The sequence below is a fragment of the Meleagris gallopavo genome, chromosome 1 (genome assembly GCF_000146605.3).
Source record: "Meleagris gallopavo isolate NT-WF06-2002-E0010 breed Aviagen turkey brand Nicholas breeding stock chromosome 1, Turkey_5.1, whole genome shotgun sequence".
Lineage (NCBI taxonomy): Eukaryota > Metazoa > Chordata > Aves > Galliformes > Phasianidae > Meleagris > Meleagris gallopavo.
In genome coordinates, this window is record NC_015011.2 from 35920442 (window position 1) to 35939417 (window position 18976).

An 18976-nucleotide genomic window follows, 5' to 3' on the forward strand; every position below is an offset into this window, starting at 1 on the left:
TATAAAAGTTTATTTTCAGAATTACTTAAATGCTGCTTTTGCAGTTTACATGCATATTGGCAAAATGTTGGCCCCATCTGTGCATACAGTTTCTATTTGAAGATTGCAGAAGTTTCTTTTCATTCTAATCTCTTCTTTCTTTTGAATTGCATATTGAGTAGGGCTGGCCACAACACTGGATTCAAAGATCAGGAGTGCTCTAAAGGTAAGGTTTTATTTAGGTCATTGTCTTCTCATGTGTTTTGCTCCAGAAATTGTAACCAGAACACTGTGATGGTATAGGCATTCAGGCTCCATTGAGCTTAAGAGATGATCAACTATTTACTGGATGATTTTTGAAGACTGTATCTTTCTTATAACTTTTGTCCTCTTCAAGTCTAGTCCCCCAAACCCCAGCTGTTGCCTTTCATAGGAAATAATGGCACATAGCTCTGTCTTTTTATCAAATTCTAAGTGGGCTGGGTAACCCACCAAATCAGGTTGCCCAGGGCCCCATCTAACCTGGCCTTGGACGCCTCCAAGGATGGAGCATTCATACTCTGGGCAGCCTGTTCCAGCACCTCTGAATAAAAAATTTCTTCCTAACATCTAAGCTAAATCTATCCTCTTCTACTTTAAAGCCAATATCCCTTGTTCTTTCACTATCAGACCATGTAAAAAGTCGGTCCCCCTCCTTCTTGTAAACTTCCTGTAACTACTGGAAGGCTGCAATGGGATCTCCCCAAAGACTCCTCCAAGCTAAACAAGCCCAACTCCCTCACCCTTTCTTCACAGGAGAGGTGCGTCAGCCCTTTGGTCATCTTTGTGGTCCTCTGGACCTGCATCAAACAGCTCTGCATACTGGGGTACTGAGGACCTAGACACCATACTCCAGATGGATCTTCAGAAGGGCAGCGTAGAGAGGGACAATCGCTTCCCTCTCCCTGCTGGCCACCCCTCTTTTGGCGCAGCTCAAGGTACTGTTGGCCTCCCAGGCTGCAGGAGCACACTGCTGATTCACGTCCAGCTTTTTGTCCACGAGAACACCAAGTCCTTCTCTGCAGGGCAGCTCTCAGAGAGTTCTCCCTGTCTTTACAGGTATCTGGGATTGCTTTGAGCCAGGTGTAACACCTTGCATTTGGCGTTGTTAAACCTCATTAGATTCTTGTGTGCCCACTTTTCAAGCATGTCCATGTCCCTCTGGATGCCATCCTTCCCTTCTATTGTACAAAAAAAGGTTGCCCTGGAAGTAATGCCTCTTATTTATTTCCATGGAAACTACCACAAAGAGTTCAGCAACACTATTTGACAGAGCAAGTTCTCAGCTACAAAATACTGTTTTTCAGCATAGTCACCACCTCCAGCTATGCATTTTGGCCAGCGATGAACAAAAGCCTGCATGCCACGCTTTTCAAAACGTGCACCAGCAGAGGTGACCCACTGCTGCTGTCACCACTGCTGAAATAGGTCACCCATCACCTCTTTGTGCTCACATCCGCTTTTTGCTCCCCAAAAACATTCAGCAAGCGTCAACGAACGTCAGCGGGCGCAATGTCTTCCCTATGAAGAAATTCAGTGAATTCCTCTGCCTCACACGCACTTGCGTGTCAGACGCCGTTCTGTCACACGACAACAAAACGTAACGGGACATCGACAGGAAGGTTCAGAGTCTACCGCCGTACCACCAAGGGTAACTTTTTGAATCCTAAGAAGGAATCTCGCTCCCGAATCCCGCAACCCACGCACGCGGGAAAGGGACTGACTGAGCTCCCCTCCGCGCAGGCGCACTCCCGCAGAGACGGGCGCTGGGGCGTCTCCGCCCGATTGCGCATGCGCCGTCCGCCCAGGGGCCGACGGGCGTTGTTGTGGGTCAGCGTGGAAGCACGTGAAGAGCGCAACGTCATCATAAACACTCCGGCAACATGGCGGCGCCTCCGAGCGGCAAGGTACAAACGCTGCCGCGGGACCGCCGCCGCCTCCTCTCGTGGAGGCCGCGCTGGGTTCGCTGCGTTCTAGGGGAGGGGGTGCTGCTGGGTCTCTGCGTGGCTCTGAGGGCCATTCCTCCGTGAAGCGTAACGGGCTTCTGTCACAGCCCCTAGGCCTGGCGGTGCTGGGAGGCCGGGGCGGTCGCCGTGTGGCACTCTGGCTCTCCTAGCCGACGTGTGTCCGCCCGCAGCGCTGCCGCCCCGTCCGATTCGCTCACGTCGCTGTTCCGACATGCAGAGCGCTTTGAGGATGAAGCAGAGCTCGACAAGGTGGAACCCGAGGGCTGGGCTGAGCTCGCGTGTCCGCTCTGCTCTCAGGTCCTCAGGGGAAGGTTTTGCCATGGAAATGCTTCTCTTCCCCCTGCGGAGAGGTTGGGAGGGACTGGTTTGGTCGGGCTGCTTTACCATATCCTCTATTACAGCTCAGAAATCCCTTAGTTGCTGTTAGGCATTCGAGTTGTAGCATAGCTGATCTGGGATGACCTCCTGGCTGTTTCCAGATACGCCAATTTAGTTTTCAGTTAAGTGAAAGAATAGGTACTGCTGTGTTTCTTCTCCACTCAATCCTAGAAGTGAAGTAGATTGTTTTCACTCAAGGCCTTAATGCAGGGATCCTCATCTTATTAAAAAGCATCTTCCCCAAAAGCTTGAAAAATAAATCTTGAGATCTTGCTGCTCGTTAAAATCCAGCTTAAATGGTAGTTTATTGGGTGCTGATGAGCACTTTGCATTATTTTTCACATACATTTTTATCAAAAACTTCTCTTCCTGCAGTTTTTTTTTTTTCTGAAGGCAGCTTAATTATCAGTAATATTGCTGAGGGGTTTGTTTGTGAATTTAACCTGTATTTGGTGTTCTTTTAACTAAAAGTTGGTTTGTCCAAACTTGTATAGATCTCTGCAGTTATTGTGGCAGTTACTCCACGTTCACAGCTACGTGTTAACGCCACTTCTGATTTGACATTCTTCCTGTGCTTCATGTTATTTAATTATGGTGTCTCAGTAAAGTAAGAGCTCTTGAAACAGAGGACAAAGTGACACTTGTGTTTTCTAAAACTATCCGAAGTAGTTGATGTGTGTAGATTCATACTTCTGCAGCTCTTGCCACCTGTGTGTTGCACTTCTGCTTGCTTGAATGCTGTACTCATTTGATCACAAAGTGATTTGTTTTAGCAAGCTGGAGCAAAATACAAAAAGAATTGTCTTTTTTTTTGCTGGATTACTTTTTCATTGGTTTATGGAAGGCTCTGGGTCACAAGTTGCTTCTTTGGGTGGCAGCAGGATTCTAGATGGCTTCACAAACTTGGGAAACTTCACTGCAGGTGGAATAAACGCAGCGTGACTTGGTGTTCTCATGTAGGGCTTTCTGCATTTTGGTGTGTTTCCAAATGATGAGGGTCCTAAATTAATTCTGCTTTTCCTTCTGGCTGTGCAGTGTTTTAATGATGTAGTTCAGGTGATAGATGTTTGGGAGAGTAGTGGGTATTAGCTTGTGCAGTGCTTTAGGCTCACTTGGCAGAGCTCCATGCTCAATAACATGAAAGTAATGCTTTTTATTGTGTAAATAATTTTTTGAAAAACATTACACAAGAAAATCCTACAGACTATATATTGTGATATGCTGAAGAGCTGTGATAGATTGCCTTGGCACAGATTTCATGAATCATAGAATGGCCTGGGTAGAAAAGGACCACAATGATCACCTCGTTCCAACCCCCTGCTATGTACAGGGTCGCCAACCACCAGGCTAGGCTGCCCAGAGCCACATCCAGCCTGGCCTTGAATGCCTCCAGGGATGGGGCATTCCTATTCACACTGGACAGCCTGTTCCAGTGTGTCACCACCATCTGTATGAAAAAATTCCTCCTAAAACAAATGAAATCTTCCCTCAGCAAATCATATCAGAATGAGGCTTTTATTTTCACCCTCTGTGTACTTTCCCCTTCTGCCATAGCTTTTTCTTTTTTGTTAAATTTTATATCCCAGACATTATTAATAGCAATGGACTCTAACTTGATTATTTCATATTATCTCTTGATTTTTTTTTTTTACGGTTCTCTGGTTTCTTTTTCATACATTAACGTGGTATGAACTATAGTTACCTCATGCAACTGTATGTATTACTTTCCTTAGATTCCTTTTTATTCCTTTTTTACTGTGAAGGTTTTTTTCACTGTTTTTCTCAATACAGTTAATGCAGTTCCAGAAAACCTAATGCTGTTGATTTCTGGAGCCCAAACTTGTTCTTTGTTAATGACAGTGGACATTTTTTTTTTTGCCTTTTCTTAGAGATTGCATTTTTTTACTGCAAGTAAAATGTCAGTAAGGTCTTCTGTTTTCAGAGCTTTTGGCTTTATTCATGAAAGCAGGTTTATTATCTCTTTTTGCTGCTTATTTATTTTCCTTATTTAAGAGAACTGTTTCTGGGCCAACTCTCACCCTTAAAATGGAAAACAGTTTCAGAAATGAGGTAGAAAGTTGTTTGTGGGGAGAAGTATAAATTTAGCCTGTCTGTGTATAGGCTATTACAGCTGTTCTAAAGACAGTAATGATTTTTGGTTTATGTTCTTGGAGTTGAATCTATCTTCAGCATATGGGCTGTTAGATCTTTCTCAAATTACCAGCTGACACATGGGCTGTCAGAGAAGTTATTTGTTATTTGCTTGTGTCCTTACTCTTCAAGTTAAAGCTTGGTCTGAGCTCAGATATTTGGCCTGCATAGTTTTAAAAGTGTTGAAGTAGCACTGTTACTGAACAGTAATGTAATGCTGTAATGTGTGTATGGAGGTGACATCATTGAGATTTTTTCGTAGCGAGGATCGGCAAAGAGACCTACAGCACTTTCTTGCAAATTTACTGCTGTAAAGCAGGGTACTTTTTTATGATATATGGTTCCCATCGTTGCAAGCGTTCTCACATGAATATTTTGTATTTTGTTTTCATTTCCCTGCTTGGAAACTTGTTGCAAGAGTTTTATACTTCTAAGACTAGCAGGGTGAGCAATTTTACTGTGTTAAAAAACAGGTTGAGCCATAGACTCAGCAAACAAGACGTACAAGGAAACAGTTTTATCCACTTACTAAGCTCAGATATCTTTTTAGATATCTTCTTTGTAGCAAAAGATCACAGTCAATTGACATGAGCTTGATGCTTTGCAGACTACTGAAATATGGTGGCTGGTGACTGGTAGTGGACTGATGTAGCAGTGCCCAGCCATGTGCCTGGTGACGGCTGAGTAATGTTAATAAGCCCTGGAGAAGGCTCAGCTGTTCCAAAGAGGGAGGTGGAAATTAAAGCAGCATGATGCAAATTTGTAAATTGAGATCTATTTTTTTTCTAACTTAAAGACCAGCTCTGAACTATGGTATTATATTTTGTTGATAAAGTTAGCGCAGAACAACCGCGGACTAAATTGAATTTATTTTATTGGCCTGTATTGTTTTCCTTATTGTGTTGCGTCTTTTATTGTTTACCTTCTGTAAAAAGGTACCTTCTGTAATAGCATCTGTAAAACAAGATGCTAATCAGCTGCTATATCTGTTGTTAATGCTTGCAGGCAGACCCATTTTTCCTTAATTTGTAGTCTGTGGAGTGTTCAGACTTTTACTCAGTCACTTTCTTATGTGCAGCCTGTTTGCTGCTTCAGCTGTTGAATCCACAATGAGATCTTTTACCTGATGTTATAATATGAGGCAAAAATGTACAAAAGTTGCTAGAATCTGGATTTGCACAGTGCCACAATACTCAGTGATCCAAACTGGCTGGTTCACTCTGTAAGTGCTGCATGCTGTGTCTGTCATAAGCTGGGTGGCATCTTGGAAGAGTGATTGAAGCCCTGGTTTGTAATTTCTGGCAGAAAAGGAGAATGTATGTAAGGGTATGGGAAGAGAGTGTGAAGTGTCTGAAAGACAGGGCTAGCAGGATTGTTGCACAGCTTCTCTACTTTCTCAAATGTCCTGTGTTGAACAAGTTGCTGGCATATGACAGAGAGGTAAGAGAAGGAATGTAAGGTGTGAGCAGTGAGTGCACACTAGCATAGGGTCGCAGAGTGGTTTGTGTTGGAAGGCACCTTAAAAGACTATCCAGTTCCAACCCCGCCTACTGCCACCCACTGGGTCAGGCTGCTCAGTCCCCATCCAGCCTGACCTCGAACACCTCCAGGGATGATGGGGCATCCACAGCTTCTCTGGGCAACCTGTGCCAGTGCCTCACCACCTTCTGAATAAAGAATTTTTCTTATGTCTAACCTAAACCTACCCTCTTCTAGGTTAAAGCCAATAACCCTTGTCTTATCATTTCACTCCTTGCTAAAGTGTCCCCCTCCATCTTTTCTATAAACTACCTTTAGGTGCTGGAAGGCTGCAGTGAGGTCTCCCTTGAGGTTTGTCCATGCTGACTCCCTTAGTCTGTCACAATACTCTCATGGCCTCCTTCAGACTCATTGAACAACCCTTTGTTTTTTCTTTTCCTGGGATCCCCAGGCCTGGACACAACTCTCCAGATGGGGCTTTATGAGGGTGTAGTTGAGGGAAACAATTCCTTCCCTTGCCCTGCTGTTTGCCCCTCTTTTGATGCAGCCCAGGGTACGATTGGCTTCTGATCTGCAAACGCACACTGCTGGCTCATATCAATTAGTGGTGTCCAGCACAGGCAGGATGGGTATTAACGAGTAAGACAGGCAGGACCACCTGCTCTGTTCAGCTCTCCTGTTGCCTACACCTCACTGTCTTCGGGTGCAATGTTGTCTCTCACTAGCTGGTTGCACAAAACCATAAACCGCCATCAAATGACAAGAGTTTAATCCAAAACACTTGTTTGTGGTCTAGGATGTATTGTAATTTATGCACTCTGGTGAAGGCCTTCTTATGTATGTCTCTGACAGTAAAATGCAACAAGTTTTACCCACTAACTCCTCCTCATACACACCATAATGAGCTTGTGATACGAATTTTCCATGCTGCCTCCTTCAGTATGATACCACCTGTTTACTGGGATAACAGCAGGACTTCAGGCAGTTATTCTGCTGGATGTGGAATATAAATACATCAACAGATTTCCATAACCTGAACTAGGATCGCCCACGACGTGTCCCAGAACAGTGCAGAGGAGGCTGCTTCTCAGAGGGTGGCTTTTTGTCAACTGAGCCTGTGTTGAACCTCTTCCTTCTGTTTTCTGTGGTCAGTGGAAAACAACTATTGCACAGTTTTCCTGAGTTTTGTGCAGTGCTCCTCGTTTTTACAGCCCCTCTGTCAGTTTAGTTGGTAGAATAGCCACTGTCTCTGCATGGCACAGAGTTGTTAATGACTGACTGGAATGAATGGTGAATGCCATATCTTTTCTCAAATTAGATACCTTATTGCATCTTCTGTGCTACTGTATTGACTCAGTCTTGTTTCTTCAGTGTTTTGCTGGTTCTAAAAAAACCCAACTCCTTAAGCTCTGTTGTGTTAAATATTTGATAACAGAAGAAGTAAACACAGGATTAGACTTGTCAGACTTTATTCTTATCCAATAACAACTCAGCCTCATGTTTTTTCTGTCTTTTTTTGGGGGGTGAGGGGTTAAGATAGGAATAAAATAAACTGCCTTGTGACAGGGCTCTGTTTTACAGACATCATCCTCTAAACTTCTGAGCATGTTCCAAGTTCCTCGATTTCATCATGTGTTACAGCAGAGGTGAATCTGTTATGCAGAGCAATGCAGAGTCTTCCAGTTATGTGATTACTGTCACATGGATAAAAAAGAATATAAATGTTAATAATTAGACTGGTAGTAGGGCTGTTTTGCTGGCATGGAGTAACTGCTGTAATATAGTAGATTGAGGAGGTGTAGTTTATTATACTTAGTGAAATTGCTGGCAGAAATGCACATCTAGCCGTATAATTCCAAAGCAGAGTTTTATCTGGAACAGCTGTCCCAGTGATTGATCACTTTGGTTCATACTTCTAATTGTGGTGATAGATCAGGTCCAAATACTGGAAGGCACAATTTAAATAACGTCTAAAGTTGCGGTGTTTAACCAGAGATTGAATTTCAGAGCAGGTATTTGTTAGAAATAGAAGGAGGATCTTTTTTTTTTTTTGATAGAAAAAACAAGACCTGTAATAGAGAAAAGGAAAAAAGATTCCTAGTGTTTAGGAGGGAGCTTAATAGTATTGCCGTTAGGCCTTCAAGAAGGTGTTTAGACTGAGTGACCTCATCAGCTCCTACAAGCAATATTGCTTGCACACCTGAACTTCTGGCTTACTGGCCTGACTGCAGACGTGATGATTTTGTTACTCTGATGAATTAGTATGTTCAGAAGAAGACACTGATATTTTAGTACTTAAAGAAATGTAGGATCTCTCTATTGAGTAGTTAATAAACAATTTTATTTTGCCTTTAAAAACATGTATTTCTTAAGACAGCATTTGCTGCTTAGTTTGAAAAACTACCAGTCATAGAAAATTACTGCAAAATCTTATCTTGGTGGATTAGGGACTTCTTGCACTAGAAGACTCGTTTAAAAAGGGCTTGTTTACATTGTTTATAGAGCTCTGGTATGCAGTGTGGCTTAGAAGAACCTGCTGGATTTTGGTAGAGAAGATCTGTTGTTTTTTTAATTTTTTTTGAAAAGCATGATCAGAATTATATGAGCATCGTTGCCTTTGGATGTATTTTTTTGAACGCTTAAATGCTGAAGTTAGGTGGGCAGTGCATTGTCCTGTGAACTTCTCTTATCTGACTTGCATATTCCAGCATTGAAATGGAACCTTTGCTACTCGTGCTGAGTGTAGGGCCATTTTTTGGTTTAAATTTAGGTTACCAATTCAACATGATTAAATAGCAAATGGGGGAAAGGTGAGCCACGTAAGTAGTGCTTTCATAGTAACCTCTGTCTGCTAGTTAAAACAACAACAACAACAAAAAACACCAGACTGCTGAATGCATTTTGGTGACTTTCTGACAGAGTAATAATAGCTGCTGTATTGGTTAGAGAACAAATGTAATCAGTTCTAGTTTCTATTGTTTCTTGATTTATGTGAGAATCTTAGAAGAGGAGGAAAAAAAGGAAGATAATGTAAGAAGCTTCAGGCATTCACTTCAACCTGTGTAGGTGAATCAAAACGATAATGAATAATGATTTGTCTCCTGTTCCATTATATTCTTTGTTTTAGGTTTTATATGAGCAAGATGGAGTGTTCATTCATCCATCCTGTGGAAAAAATGATGATCAGGACAACTTCATATCAGGAGTACTACGTGTCATAGAGAAGGTATTTGTACAATACAGTTGCAGAAGCTTCTTACATTTGTTGGCCAAGTTAATGCGTTTGAGAAATTTGAAATGATTTCTTAAGTATTGGATTTCATTAATGAATGAGCATTGCATTGTTTTTGACATCTGCATCATTTATATATAGTCTAAGTTGCCCCTGAATCATACTGTGACTAAATAGGGGGATGTGTAATTTATTATTATACAGATTTGTTGTTTGTATTGTAGGAAAATGAAGTTATAGTAGACTGGAGACCACAGGATGATACTTTGGATACTTCTAATATCCTCTGTGCAGGAAAGGTATGTTTGTTAGTTATAAATGTCCTTCATTCTATTTTTCTAGGGATTTGATTTTGTATGAACTTATGGGTAGGTGACCTCATAACTGGAAGCAAAATCTATTATGCATGACTGTCGTTGGTATTAATAGCTATATGTAGGATATTTCCTGTGTGGACTACGGCCAGGTTCAGGTTGTGGGGGTATGTGTTTTATGTATATACATAAAATAAAGGGAGGACTGTCTGAGTGACCGAATGAGTGTAAGCACATCGCTGTCACCAATCTCTCCACATCTGTTTTGTTGGATGATGGTGATTCATTCTTCATAATTAGACTCAAAACAGAGAGACACTGTTATAATGCAAAATATTTGAAGTCTGTTAAAGTTCTAAGGTTCAGTGGTTTAAGCTGTGTTGAGAGGATGTGATAAGGCAGGAAGATGAAAGTTTTATGTTTAAATAAACTTTTGTGTTGGTGGAGTCTGTGAAGGAGGCTTAGATATTTAAGAACTGTGTTGAATTTAAGTATAACCTTATTTCTTCTTAGTTCTTGTCATAAATAAAAATTCCTTGTGTTGAGTTGTGTCAGAACTTTATACCAAAAATTCTTTTCGTCTGTGAAAGTAAAGATGCTCTTTCTTCTGCTTGTTGCATCTGGGAATCTTGTCTTGTGCTTTTTTTTTTTTTGATGGTTACTTTCTTTGCTTAGGATTCCAGCTCTGTGGTGGAGTGGACTCCAGCTCCCAAAGAAAAATCCTCCCGAGGATCAGACCGTCCAAACAATTATGAAGCAGAATGGGACATGGTCACCACTGTCTCTTTTAAAAAGAAACCCCATTCAAATGGAGGTACTTCAAAAATAAGTGAACTTTCTTTTTGTTTCTTCTGATTTGTAATTGTAGAATTGTCTTCATAATCCAGTGTAATGGATTTCATTAGGAATTGAAAAGCTGGGCTCATTTGTGGCAAGAGGTGAATTTCTGGGCATGGAAAATCAATTCAGCGTGTAATACCTGCTTTCTGCCGCCAATCTAATTTCTTCTCTGAATTAGTTGAGAAGCATATAGATCCAAGATCGTGTGATCAGGCAGTTTAAATGTGACAGTTTTTTCGTTGAACTCTTAAAATCACAGAATCGTAGAATTGATGATCTTTAAGGTCTTTTCCAATCTGAGCAAGTCCAACCGCAACACAACCATACAACCCTAACTAACAGCCCTCCACTAAATCATGTCCCTGAGCACCACATCCAAACGGATTTTATACACATCCAGGGATGGAGACTCAACCACCTCCCTGGGGAGCCTATTCCAGTGCTTAACAACTCTTTCTGTAAGGAACTGTTTCCTGAAATCCAGCCTAAACTTACCCTGGCACAACTTGAGGCCATTTTCCCTTGTCCTGTCACCAGTAAGCAGAGACCAACCCCACTCTCGCTGTAAGCACCTTTCAGATACTGGAAGAGAGCAATAAGGAACCTTATTAACCTTAACCTCAACCTGCTTTTCTCCAGACTAAACAGCCCCAGTTCCTTCAGTCGCTCCTACAGGATTTGAACAAAACGTATTATTAGAGAGGAAAAAAAGAAAAAAGTTTACTACTCAAATGTTTTTCAGCATAGGAACAGCAGGGGGAGATGGAATGGATAGTTATGTTGATACTTAAGTTTTTTCTATGTCGAAGCTTAGAAAACCTATTTTGTCTAATGAACATACTTTGGGAAAACAACTTCATAGCTGCGTCATTGTTATTATGTTATCTCAGTAGATATGTGATTTAAAAAAAAAATGGTAGGCAGCTTTTTCCTTTGATTCATCACCTTACTTTTCTTTATAATTCTTGGTTCTTTATATTTATCAGCCTTAAACTTGCAGACCCTTGTGGTTGTTTTTCCATTTTTGTATTAGTTTTAAATAGTGCTGGCTGTCATATATATCATTTATGAGTACAGGTTTTGGACTTTAAACTGTGAACATTTTGGAGTAAAGTGCAATCCTAGCTTTTATAATTCTGTGTTTGAAAAGAGCTCCCAAGACGATGCAGGGCTAAATGTCTGTCAGGCATAGAATGTTTTATTATGCTGTTGGTTTGTATTGATCTTTTTCTCAGTTTTTAAGAGGCAGAGTCCATCTTGATCCAAAGTAAGTGTCAGTGAGTCCCGTTGACTTAGATTATATTTTTTTGTTCTTTATTTCTGGTGGCTGTAATTGGATGGTGGTGGGATGGGCTGTATGCCAATGTCCCTACAGGCATGCTGGCTCCTTCCAGTTTCCTGGTGAAGTAACGTTGAATCCCTTTGTTTTGAATGTATTACTGTCTTGCACAGATTTGCACTGTAAAGGAGGAAACAGCTTTTCAGTTCCATCTCCCTTATATTGCTTGCAGCCTGACAAGGTGTGTGCATGCTCCACAGTATATACAGTATTATGCAATATTAGGATGTATATTACTTTAGTTTGAGCAGTGTTACCATGTGAAAATACTGGTGAGATTTATCATGTTGCTGCAATTTAGTAATGTAATTGTACATTACCTACTGGATCATTTTCATACTCTTATCTTATGACAGATCTTAAAGGAAGCAGTCTGATGGAACTGCTTACTTCAAAAGTCTGTATGAAATGAGATAACAATGAGAAATGACTGTCGTGGTTATAGTATTTATTTTTTTAATCAGAACTAATGCTGGGTTTTTGTTTACTGTGGATTTTTTGGCTTGTTTAGAGGAACAGGGACAGATAATAGATTTGTAGTTGCTAATACTGAAAACCGAACTAAAATTACATGATGATTTTGTTTTTAAGATGCTACAAATCACGCAAATGGAGAAAGCACGTGGTCGTTCCTGTTCAGTTTGACAGATCTGAAATCAATCAAACAAAACAAAGAAGGCATGGGATGGTCTTATTTGGTGTTTTGTCTGAAGGATGATGTGAAGCTTCCAGCTCTACACTTTCATCATGGAGACAGCAAACTTTTTATTAAATGCCTTGAAAATCACGTTGTGCTGAGAGAGTAGGTATCAGACAATCTTATTCTGATTTAAAATTTGGATTATTGGTTTACGTCTTTGATTCTTCAGAGAGTTTCAGATTAATGCTTTCTGATGTATTTTACCATCCCTTTTTTGTTAGTAGAATCAATTTTCAAGGTGTCTAAAGCTGTAATTTTATGTACTGAATATACAGGCTGAAGTTTTAAACTGTGGATTGCTTTATAAGCCACTTTGGAATCTATGGGAATGTTATGGTTTCATCATACCTCAGTAGCTCCCTCTAGTGGATTCAGAAGCTTCTCGTGAACACTCAGATGATGTAAAGTTAAATCTTTCATGAGCAGCTACTTGGGATAACTTGTGTTTAAAATTTGAGATCTACTCCCATAAAGAAAATATTTGAATATTGCCATTGGCGTATGATCCAGTGAGCGTATGAGATACAGTACTATCAATTAAATCACTTGATATATGAATGTTTTGCCACAGAACTCAATCCGATCTGCAAAATGATCTGCAGAAGGCTTTGGCAATATGAGATGTGGTGGCCAGGTTTGTGATAAATTGTCAACTGCTTGGAGAAGGTGATATGGTCAGTGTGACCGGCTGGTGAAATGGTATTATTGGTAGCAATGTCTGCAAGCCTTTAAAGAAAAATATCTGTGAAGACTAAAGCAGGAGGATAGTAGGGAGACAAGGTGATGAAGATAGTTAAGAATATTCTCTATACAATTGGAGGCTAGGAAACCCTGAGTGACAGTTTCAGTTAGTTTCAGTTCTGTAGAGTCATATGCAACAAATAATTGTAATTCGCATTGCTACATAAAATTGATTTATTGCTGATTAATTGAATGGAAATGAAACAGGTAAGGATTTTGGTTCCTATTTCAAACACTGTTTCTTTCAGATAATCAATGGCGAATAGTTGGCCACTTAAGCATTCTTCCTTTTTTTGACCCAGTAGATGCTTAGTTCTTGTCCTTTGTAGCCTCTTGTTCAGGTATGCAGTGTGGATATTCCTGCAGCAACAGTACGAAACATTTCCTCTCAGACTGGGGATGAAACTGTGATTAGAGAGGCTGCCACGTCCTTAGATCTGTTCTTAAAAGGCCTGTGCAGTCTGATCCAACAGCTGTATGCATAGGAGAGTTCAGGGATGCTTAACAGATAGAGTTCCCTGGTAACAGAAGGTAGGGAAGCTTGAGGTGATATCTGGGCATTTGGAATGTGCAGAGCTGCATGGTGTTTCTGTCTGAGACTGTACTGTCTGTTGCAGGCTGGAATAGCAGATACTTTGGGAACTATGTATATAGTTTGAGAACTATGATGTAGCTATGAAAATTAAATTTGCATGAAGTCAAGCATTGAGCTGAACAGGAACTTCCAGTTTTAGTAAGAATACTTAGATTTCTCTCTTCCTTTTAGGTCTATTTTTGGCACCAAAGTCTTCTCTGTGGTCTATTCATGTATGATTTTTACTTTCTTTTGTAAGAAAATAATACACTAAGTAACTTGTGGAGGTGACAAACCATGCTTTGCACATTTGTCATTTTGTGGTATCTACTTATGCTTAATTAAGTATCTGAGCACACAGAGCACGCAGCCTCTTGTAGGGAAAGATGTTTTCTGGGTTGCATAAAGAAGTATGCAGCAATGCAATTATTCCAACCTTTCTATCTATGTAGATATCAGGTACTGATGTTAAGGCAGAATTAAGCTTTTTCCTAAAATACCTTTCTATCTTAAGTATTTTCTTCCTCTGTTTATGCTACCTCAAAGGCTTTTGCCTTTCACCACTGTGCCTTTTTAAATCTTGTGACGTTGCTGTAATTGGTACGTGTGAGGCAGCTAAACTTGAACAAAATACTTGTAATCTGTTGCTTTAAAGAATTTCTCTTAGTTTTATTGCACCAGGCTAATATTGAGAAAATACCACACTGCTGACACTTTCTAGCTTCCCGTACTGTGAACAAATGTTTAATGAAGTTTCTAGTTCACAAGTATGTTTTGAGCATTGGCCAAGTAGCTGCCTATACTGAACAAGCTGTCCAGAGCAAATGTTTTATTACAATGAAAGTATCATACAAAGCTTTTTGTTCTTTTGGGTGAGAAAAACAGAGTACGTGACTCAGCCTTTGCCTTTTTTAGTAAAAGCCAGTTGAGCTTCATTAACTTTCACTGCCTCAGATCTTTGGCTGTGGTGTCTGGTTGTTTCAAAATGAGATCTCTTGTTGGATTTCATATCCGACAGTGTTCTGTCATGTTGGAATTGAAGACAGATAAGGCTTATTAAAAAGTTCTTATCTTTGATTTTAATAACATGGTAGATGAGGCAGGTATTAATAAAAATAAAAGTAATTTTTCTTTCAAAAACTAGAAATAGTGAATTTAAACTTTGGGAAAGGGTGATATAGTAAGGTGTTCTATAAATGCAAGTGTGTTAGGATGGGTTAGGATTAGGTGCAAAGAGCTTAGTGTTCTCCAGCCTGGCTACTAACTCCAAGACTGGAATGTCAGATTGGTTTCTGAACTGTTGTCATTGCTTTTGTATAATGAGCTGTAAGTGGTGTTGATTCAGGAGCTGCTTAATTGATCATATTTGCGTGCCAGAGGAAGGAAGAGGATGTAGGAGGAATGAGAGCAAAAGAAAGATGAAATACTAAGAGTGGCATGCTTCCAGCTGCCTTTGCTATCATTTTCATCTGGCTGTGCAAGCCTGAAATACAGGAGTGTACAAATGCAGTGAATTATGCCAAATCAGGTTTGTGTTCATTTAGAATTTGGAGTCTACACAATGTGTTTGTGTGATGGTAATCAGATATTTTGTTTCACAATACAGTTGTTGGAGTACTGTGTTGGTAAACTCTTACTGAAATGAATTTTAGAATTAGGCTGACAATAGCTGTAGTAGTAGTATTGGTTAGAAATTTGTTGATTTTCTTTCATACAATGAAAGGCAGTTTGTAGTCTTTTATGTAATGTTTTACAGTATATAAAAACGTAAGATTCACTAATTGGTAGAAAGAATTGTTTAACTGTGTATGGTGACATGGGTTCTTTTCACACACAGTTATGTTAAAAGTGTTTCAGGTGTATGTGTTGAGTTTGATTATCTCAAAGAATTTCCTGTCTTTTTTTGTCCACTCAAATATAGAAAATATTTACTCTGAAAGTTGTCACCCTCATGTAATTTCTCATTACAGCATAGTAATCTTTTGAAAAGGTGCATAACATAACTCAGGATGAATGACAATCTTATTTAAAAAAAAAGTCCTGTTTTCTAAAGTGTTAGCACATGGAGTCTTGCCAAAAGTGATCTTGCATCAGACTTGTTTTCCTTGCACAAAACCTGAAATGTGACTTTTAAGACCTGTAAATGTTCTAAAACATTTTCAAGAAAAACTTGTGGTACTTGCAGAAACCCCATGCTTTAATTTTATTGTAGATCTCCACAGGATAAACTCATTCTTCTTGTGAACTCTCAGAATAAGTCTCTGTCTCAATCTTTTGAAAACCTCCTAGATGAACCATCATATGGCTTACTGCAGGTATGTATTGTTTGATTTTTTTTTTTTTTTTATATTTGGAAGGAGTTTATTAAAAGAAAAATGCCAGCCTTTCTATATCACGAAAATCCCCTTAGTCATTGCTGTCTAGGACCATTAATTGTATCCTAAAATGAATGCTTACTAGGAAGCACACTTAAGAGTGAGCTATTTAGTATGCTACTTGTTTCTTAACCTCCTGTTTAAAACCTAAACCTACTCAAGTTACTTTTGCCTGCAACTGTGTACATCTGGGTACAGATAGTTTTAGAAGTGGAAAAGAAATTTCTAAGCTTTCCTTGACCAGATATTCTCTTCTTGTTTTCTGGTGGTTTCGAAGAGAGGCTGGAAATACAGCAGCAAAGAGCACAAGTACTGCTTAAAACAGTTTTTTTCTTAAAACTGTTTATCGCTTGATGGAGTTTATGGCTTTGTGAGGGTCAGCAGCAAAATTTCTGGTGATTGAATGAGGCCAGAGTTCTGACCTACTGACTCATTTAATTTATGGAATCTTCAGAAGTGCATTAGTTTCTGGACTTAGTTGTCATATAAAAGTTTTCAGTGAGATTGCTAGCAGAGTACTTGAATTTTCAAGGTACGACATGATGTAAAGGTAGACAGGCTTAGGCAGAAAAATGGTTTTGTGGCATTAATCACAGGAAAGTAAACACCAAGTCTGATCTGGTCGTGTACATAGGTCAGACTTACTCAGCATACTGCTATCTAATCTTTCAGTTCAATCATTAGTGTTATTTTAATACTTAGGATCTCAACTTTTTGAATCATGCAATGAATGTACTGTGTGAAATTACTTACATGTGAAACTTTAATAACTTTTAGTCTTACTATGATCTACTTGCTGTTTTTATTTCCTTTAAGCACAAGAATTCTAAATGATCTGAGGCTTTTCATAATTTGCTTGTTTTCCCTGTTACAACACAGAAATGGAAGAAAGATCCATACACAGTAACAATGGGAAGGTTTTCCAAAGTCACAAACTATATCTTTGATAGCTTCCGATTAAGTGACCCTTCAACTCAAAGGCGACCACCCTCAGAAATGGCAGACTTCCTCAACGATGCTATTCCAGGGTTAAAGATAAATCAGCAGGAGGAACCAGGATTTGAAGTCATTACACGAGTGAGTGTGTAAATCAATATGACACAGATGTATTGATTCTTTTTATGCACATCTTTGAAGGAATTCTAGGACTTGAAGCTTGGTGAGTGGTGCTGTTTATACTTGGCAGTTGTGACACAGTCTGGCCTTGTCATTTGTTGGCAAGAGTAACATCAGCAGCAGCTACTTCTGGAGTACGTCATTTTTATGCCTGCAAATAAAAGTTTTGCTTTTAAAAGCAAAAATGTTTGTGATTATTGAAGCGGGAGTTTTTTTTATCACATGGAATAGGTACCCTTCAAACTGAACTCTCATTTCATGCTTAACCTTTCCATTCTGGCTGGATATTAAGTAAAATTAGGGTATTCAGACTAATAAAAAATTTCCGTGGCTTATCACTGTAACGCTTCAGTTTTAGGAGATTTAAGATGATAGCTTAAGAAGATTTAAAAATAATAAATTAAATTGGATAATTAATGTCCATAGTCTGTAAATGTATGGATTTATGTATCACTTGAACCGAAACGAGAATGAAGTTGTAGTTGTATCAGGAATCACTTTAGGCTTCTGTTGTCATCTTTTACAGATGAATGGAAAATACATCTTTGTAAATGCTTCTGATTGCTATTTAAATAGCTCATATGTTTTTAATGTTAAACTATTTTGAATATTGTTTTTCTTTGAGGTCAAAATTGTCTTGATAGCTTAACAGTAGCTATATGAACTATGCAATTCTGAAACTTTATTGCCTAGCACTTAATTTATTAGTGGAAAAGTAATAATGATTTTTTTAAAGGGATAGCTTACTTTAATTGATCTGCAGTCATGCTGTTCAGTCTGGTTTCAGAATAACATCCTTGAACCTGAGTTCGTTCTTCAGTTCTCTCTTTAGATGCTCCAGTGCATGTCAGGAATGTGCTTTTGAAGTGAAACTTCCTTTTGTCTTTGTTGGCTATGCTGCACCTACCTATTGCACTTCTAGTTGTTTAGAGGATTCAGCCCATGGAACTAACCTGAACGTAGTTTGCAGGTGTTGGTAGAGATGGAAGGCTATGTCAAATGCATCCTTTTCCAAAATCTGAAATACTAGCTTGGATAGTCAGGTCCTCAGCACACTGCATCTTGCTCTTTCTGCCTGCAGTGCTCCGTACTGCTTCCTAATGTGTAACTCTGAGGATCTAAGGCTAACGCAGATATGAATATGAGGATCTAACAAGCTCAGTAGTATTTGTGTGATTGTTCAAAAATGTCCATGTATTTAATTGGGTTTTGTATAACACCTTTGTGTTGGTTTCAGATCGATCTAGGAGAACAGCCTGAAGTCAGTAGAAGAGAGCCTGTGTCAGTTGAAGAATGGACTAAAAATATGGATTCTGAAGGAAGAATTTTAAATGTAGACTACATAAAGCAATCAATATTCAAAGGGGTAATCTGTTTTTCCAAAGTCCTTTTCTCTCCTTCCCGAGCTATAGTATTGCTGGTTTTGTTATGCTTGTAATGCTTCATGTAGGACTTTGGGCGTGAGCTAGTCGGTATTTTTGGAATGGCTTTACAAAAGATGGTGTAATGCTCATTGAATACTTCATGAATCTCATAACCATGCAGTGTACTGCACAAATAGAGAGATCTTGAGGTGGCTGACTAAAAGGGAATGGTTTTAAAAGACAGGCCCACGTCATTGAGAGGAGAAATCAAAGTGACTTTCAGGAAAACACCAGTGCTTCACCGTGGCTCAGCCTGGAGCGGAAGAGGCAGAGGGAAGGCCTCATGGTGGCCTGCAGCTCCTCACGAGGAGGAGAGTGGCAGGGCTGA

At 39.6% G+C, this 18976-nt stretch overlaps 1 protein-coding gene across 1 annotated transcript in view; it reads left to right on the forward strand.

Annotated features, from left to right (window-relative positions):
* Positions 1-1814: 1814 nt before the first annotated feature.
* The window catches only part of TBC1D15 (TBC1 domain family member 15), a 28051-nt gene continuing 10889 nt past the window's right edge, over positions 1815-18976 (forward strand). The window contains exons 1-8 of the mRNA XM_010708182.3: positions 1815-1925; positions 9121-9219; positions 9450-9524; positions 10215-10353; positions 12310-12520; positions 15946-16048; positions 16988-17185; positions 18462-18590. Of these exons, the coding sequence (XP_010706484.1) occupies positions 1902-1925; positions 9121-9219; positions 9450-9524; positions 10215-10353; positions 12310-12520; positions 15946-16048; positions 16988-17185; positions 18462-18590 (978 nt within the window). The 5' untranslated portion in view covers positions 1815-1901. The remainder of the gene's footprint in view (positions 1926-9120; positions 9220-9449; positions 9525-10214; positions 10354-12309; positions 12521-15945; positions 16049-16987; positions 17186-18461; positions 18591-18976) is intronic.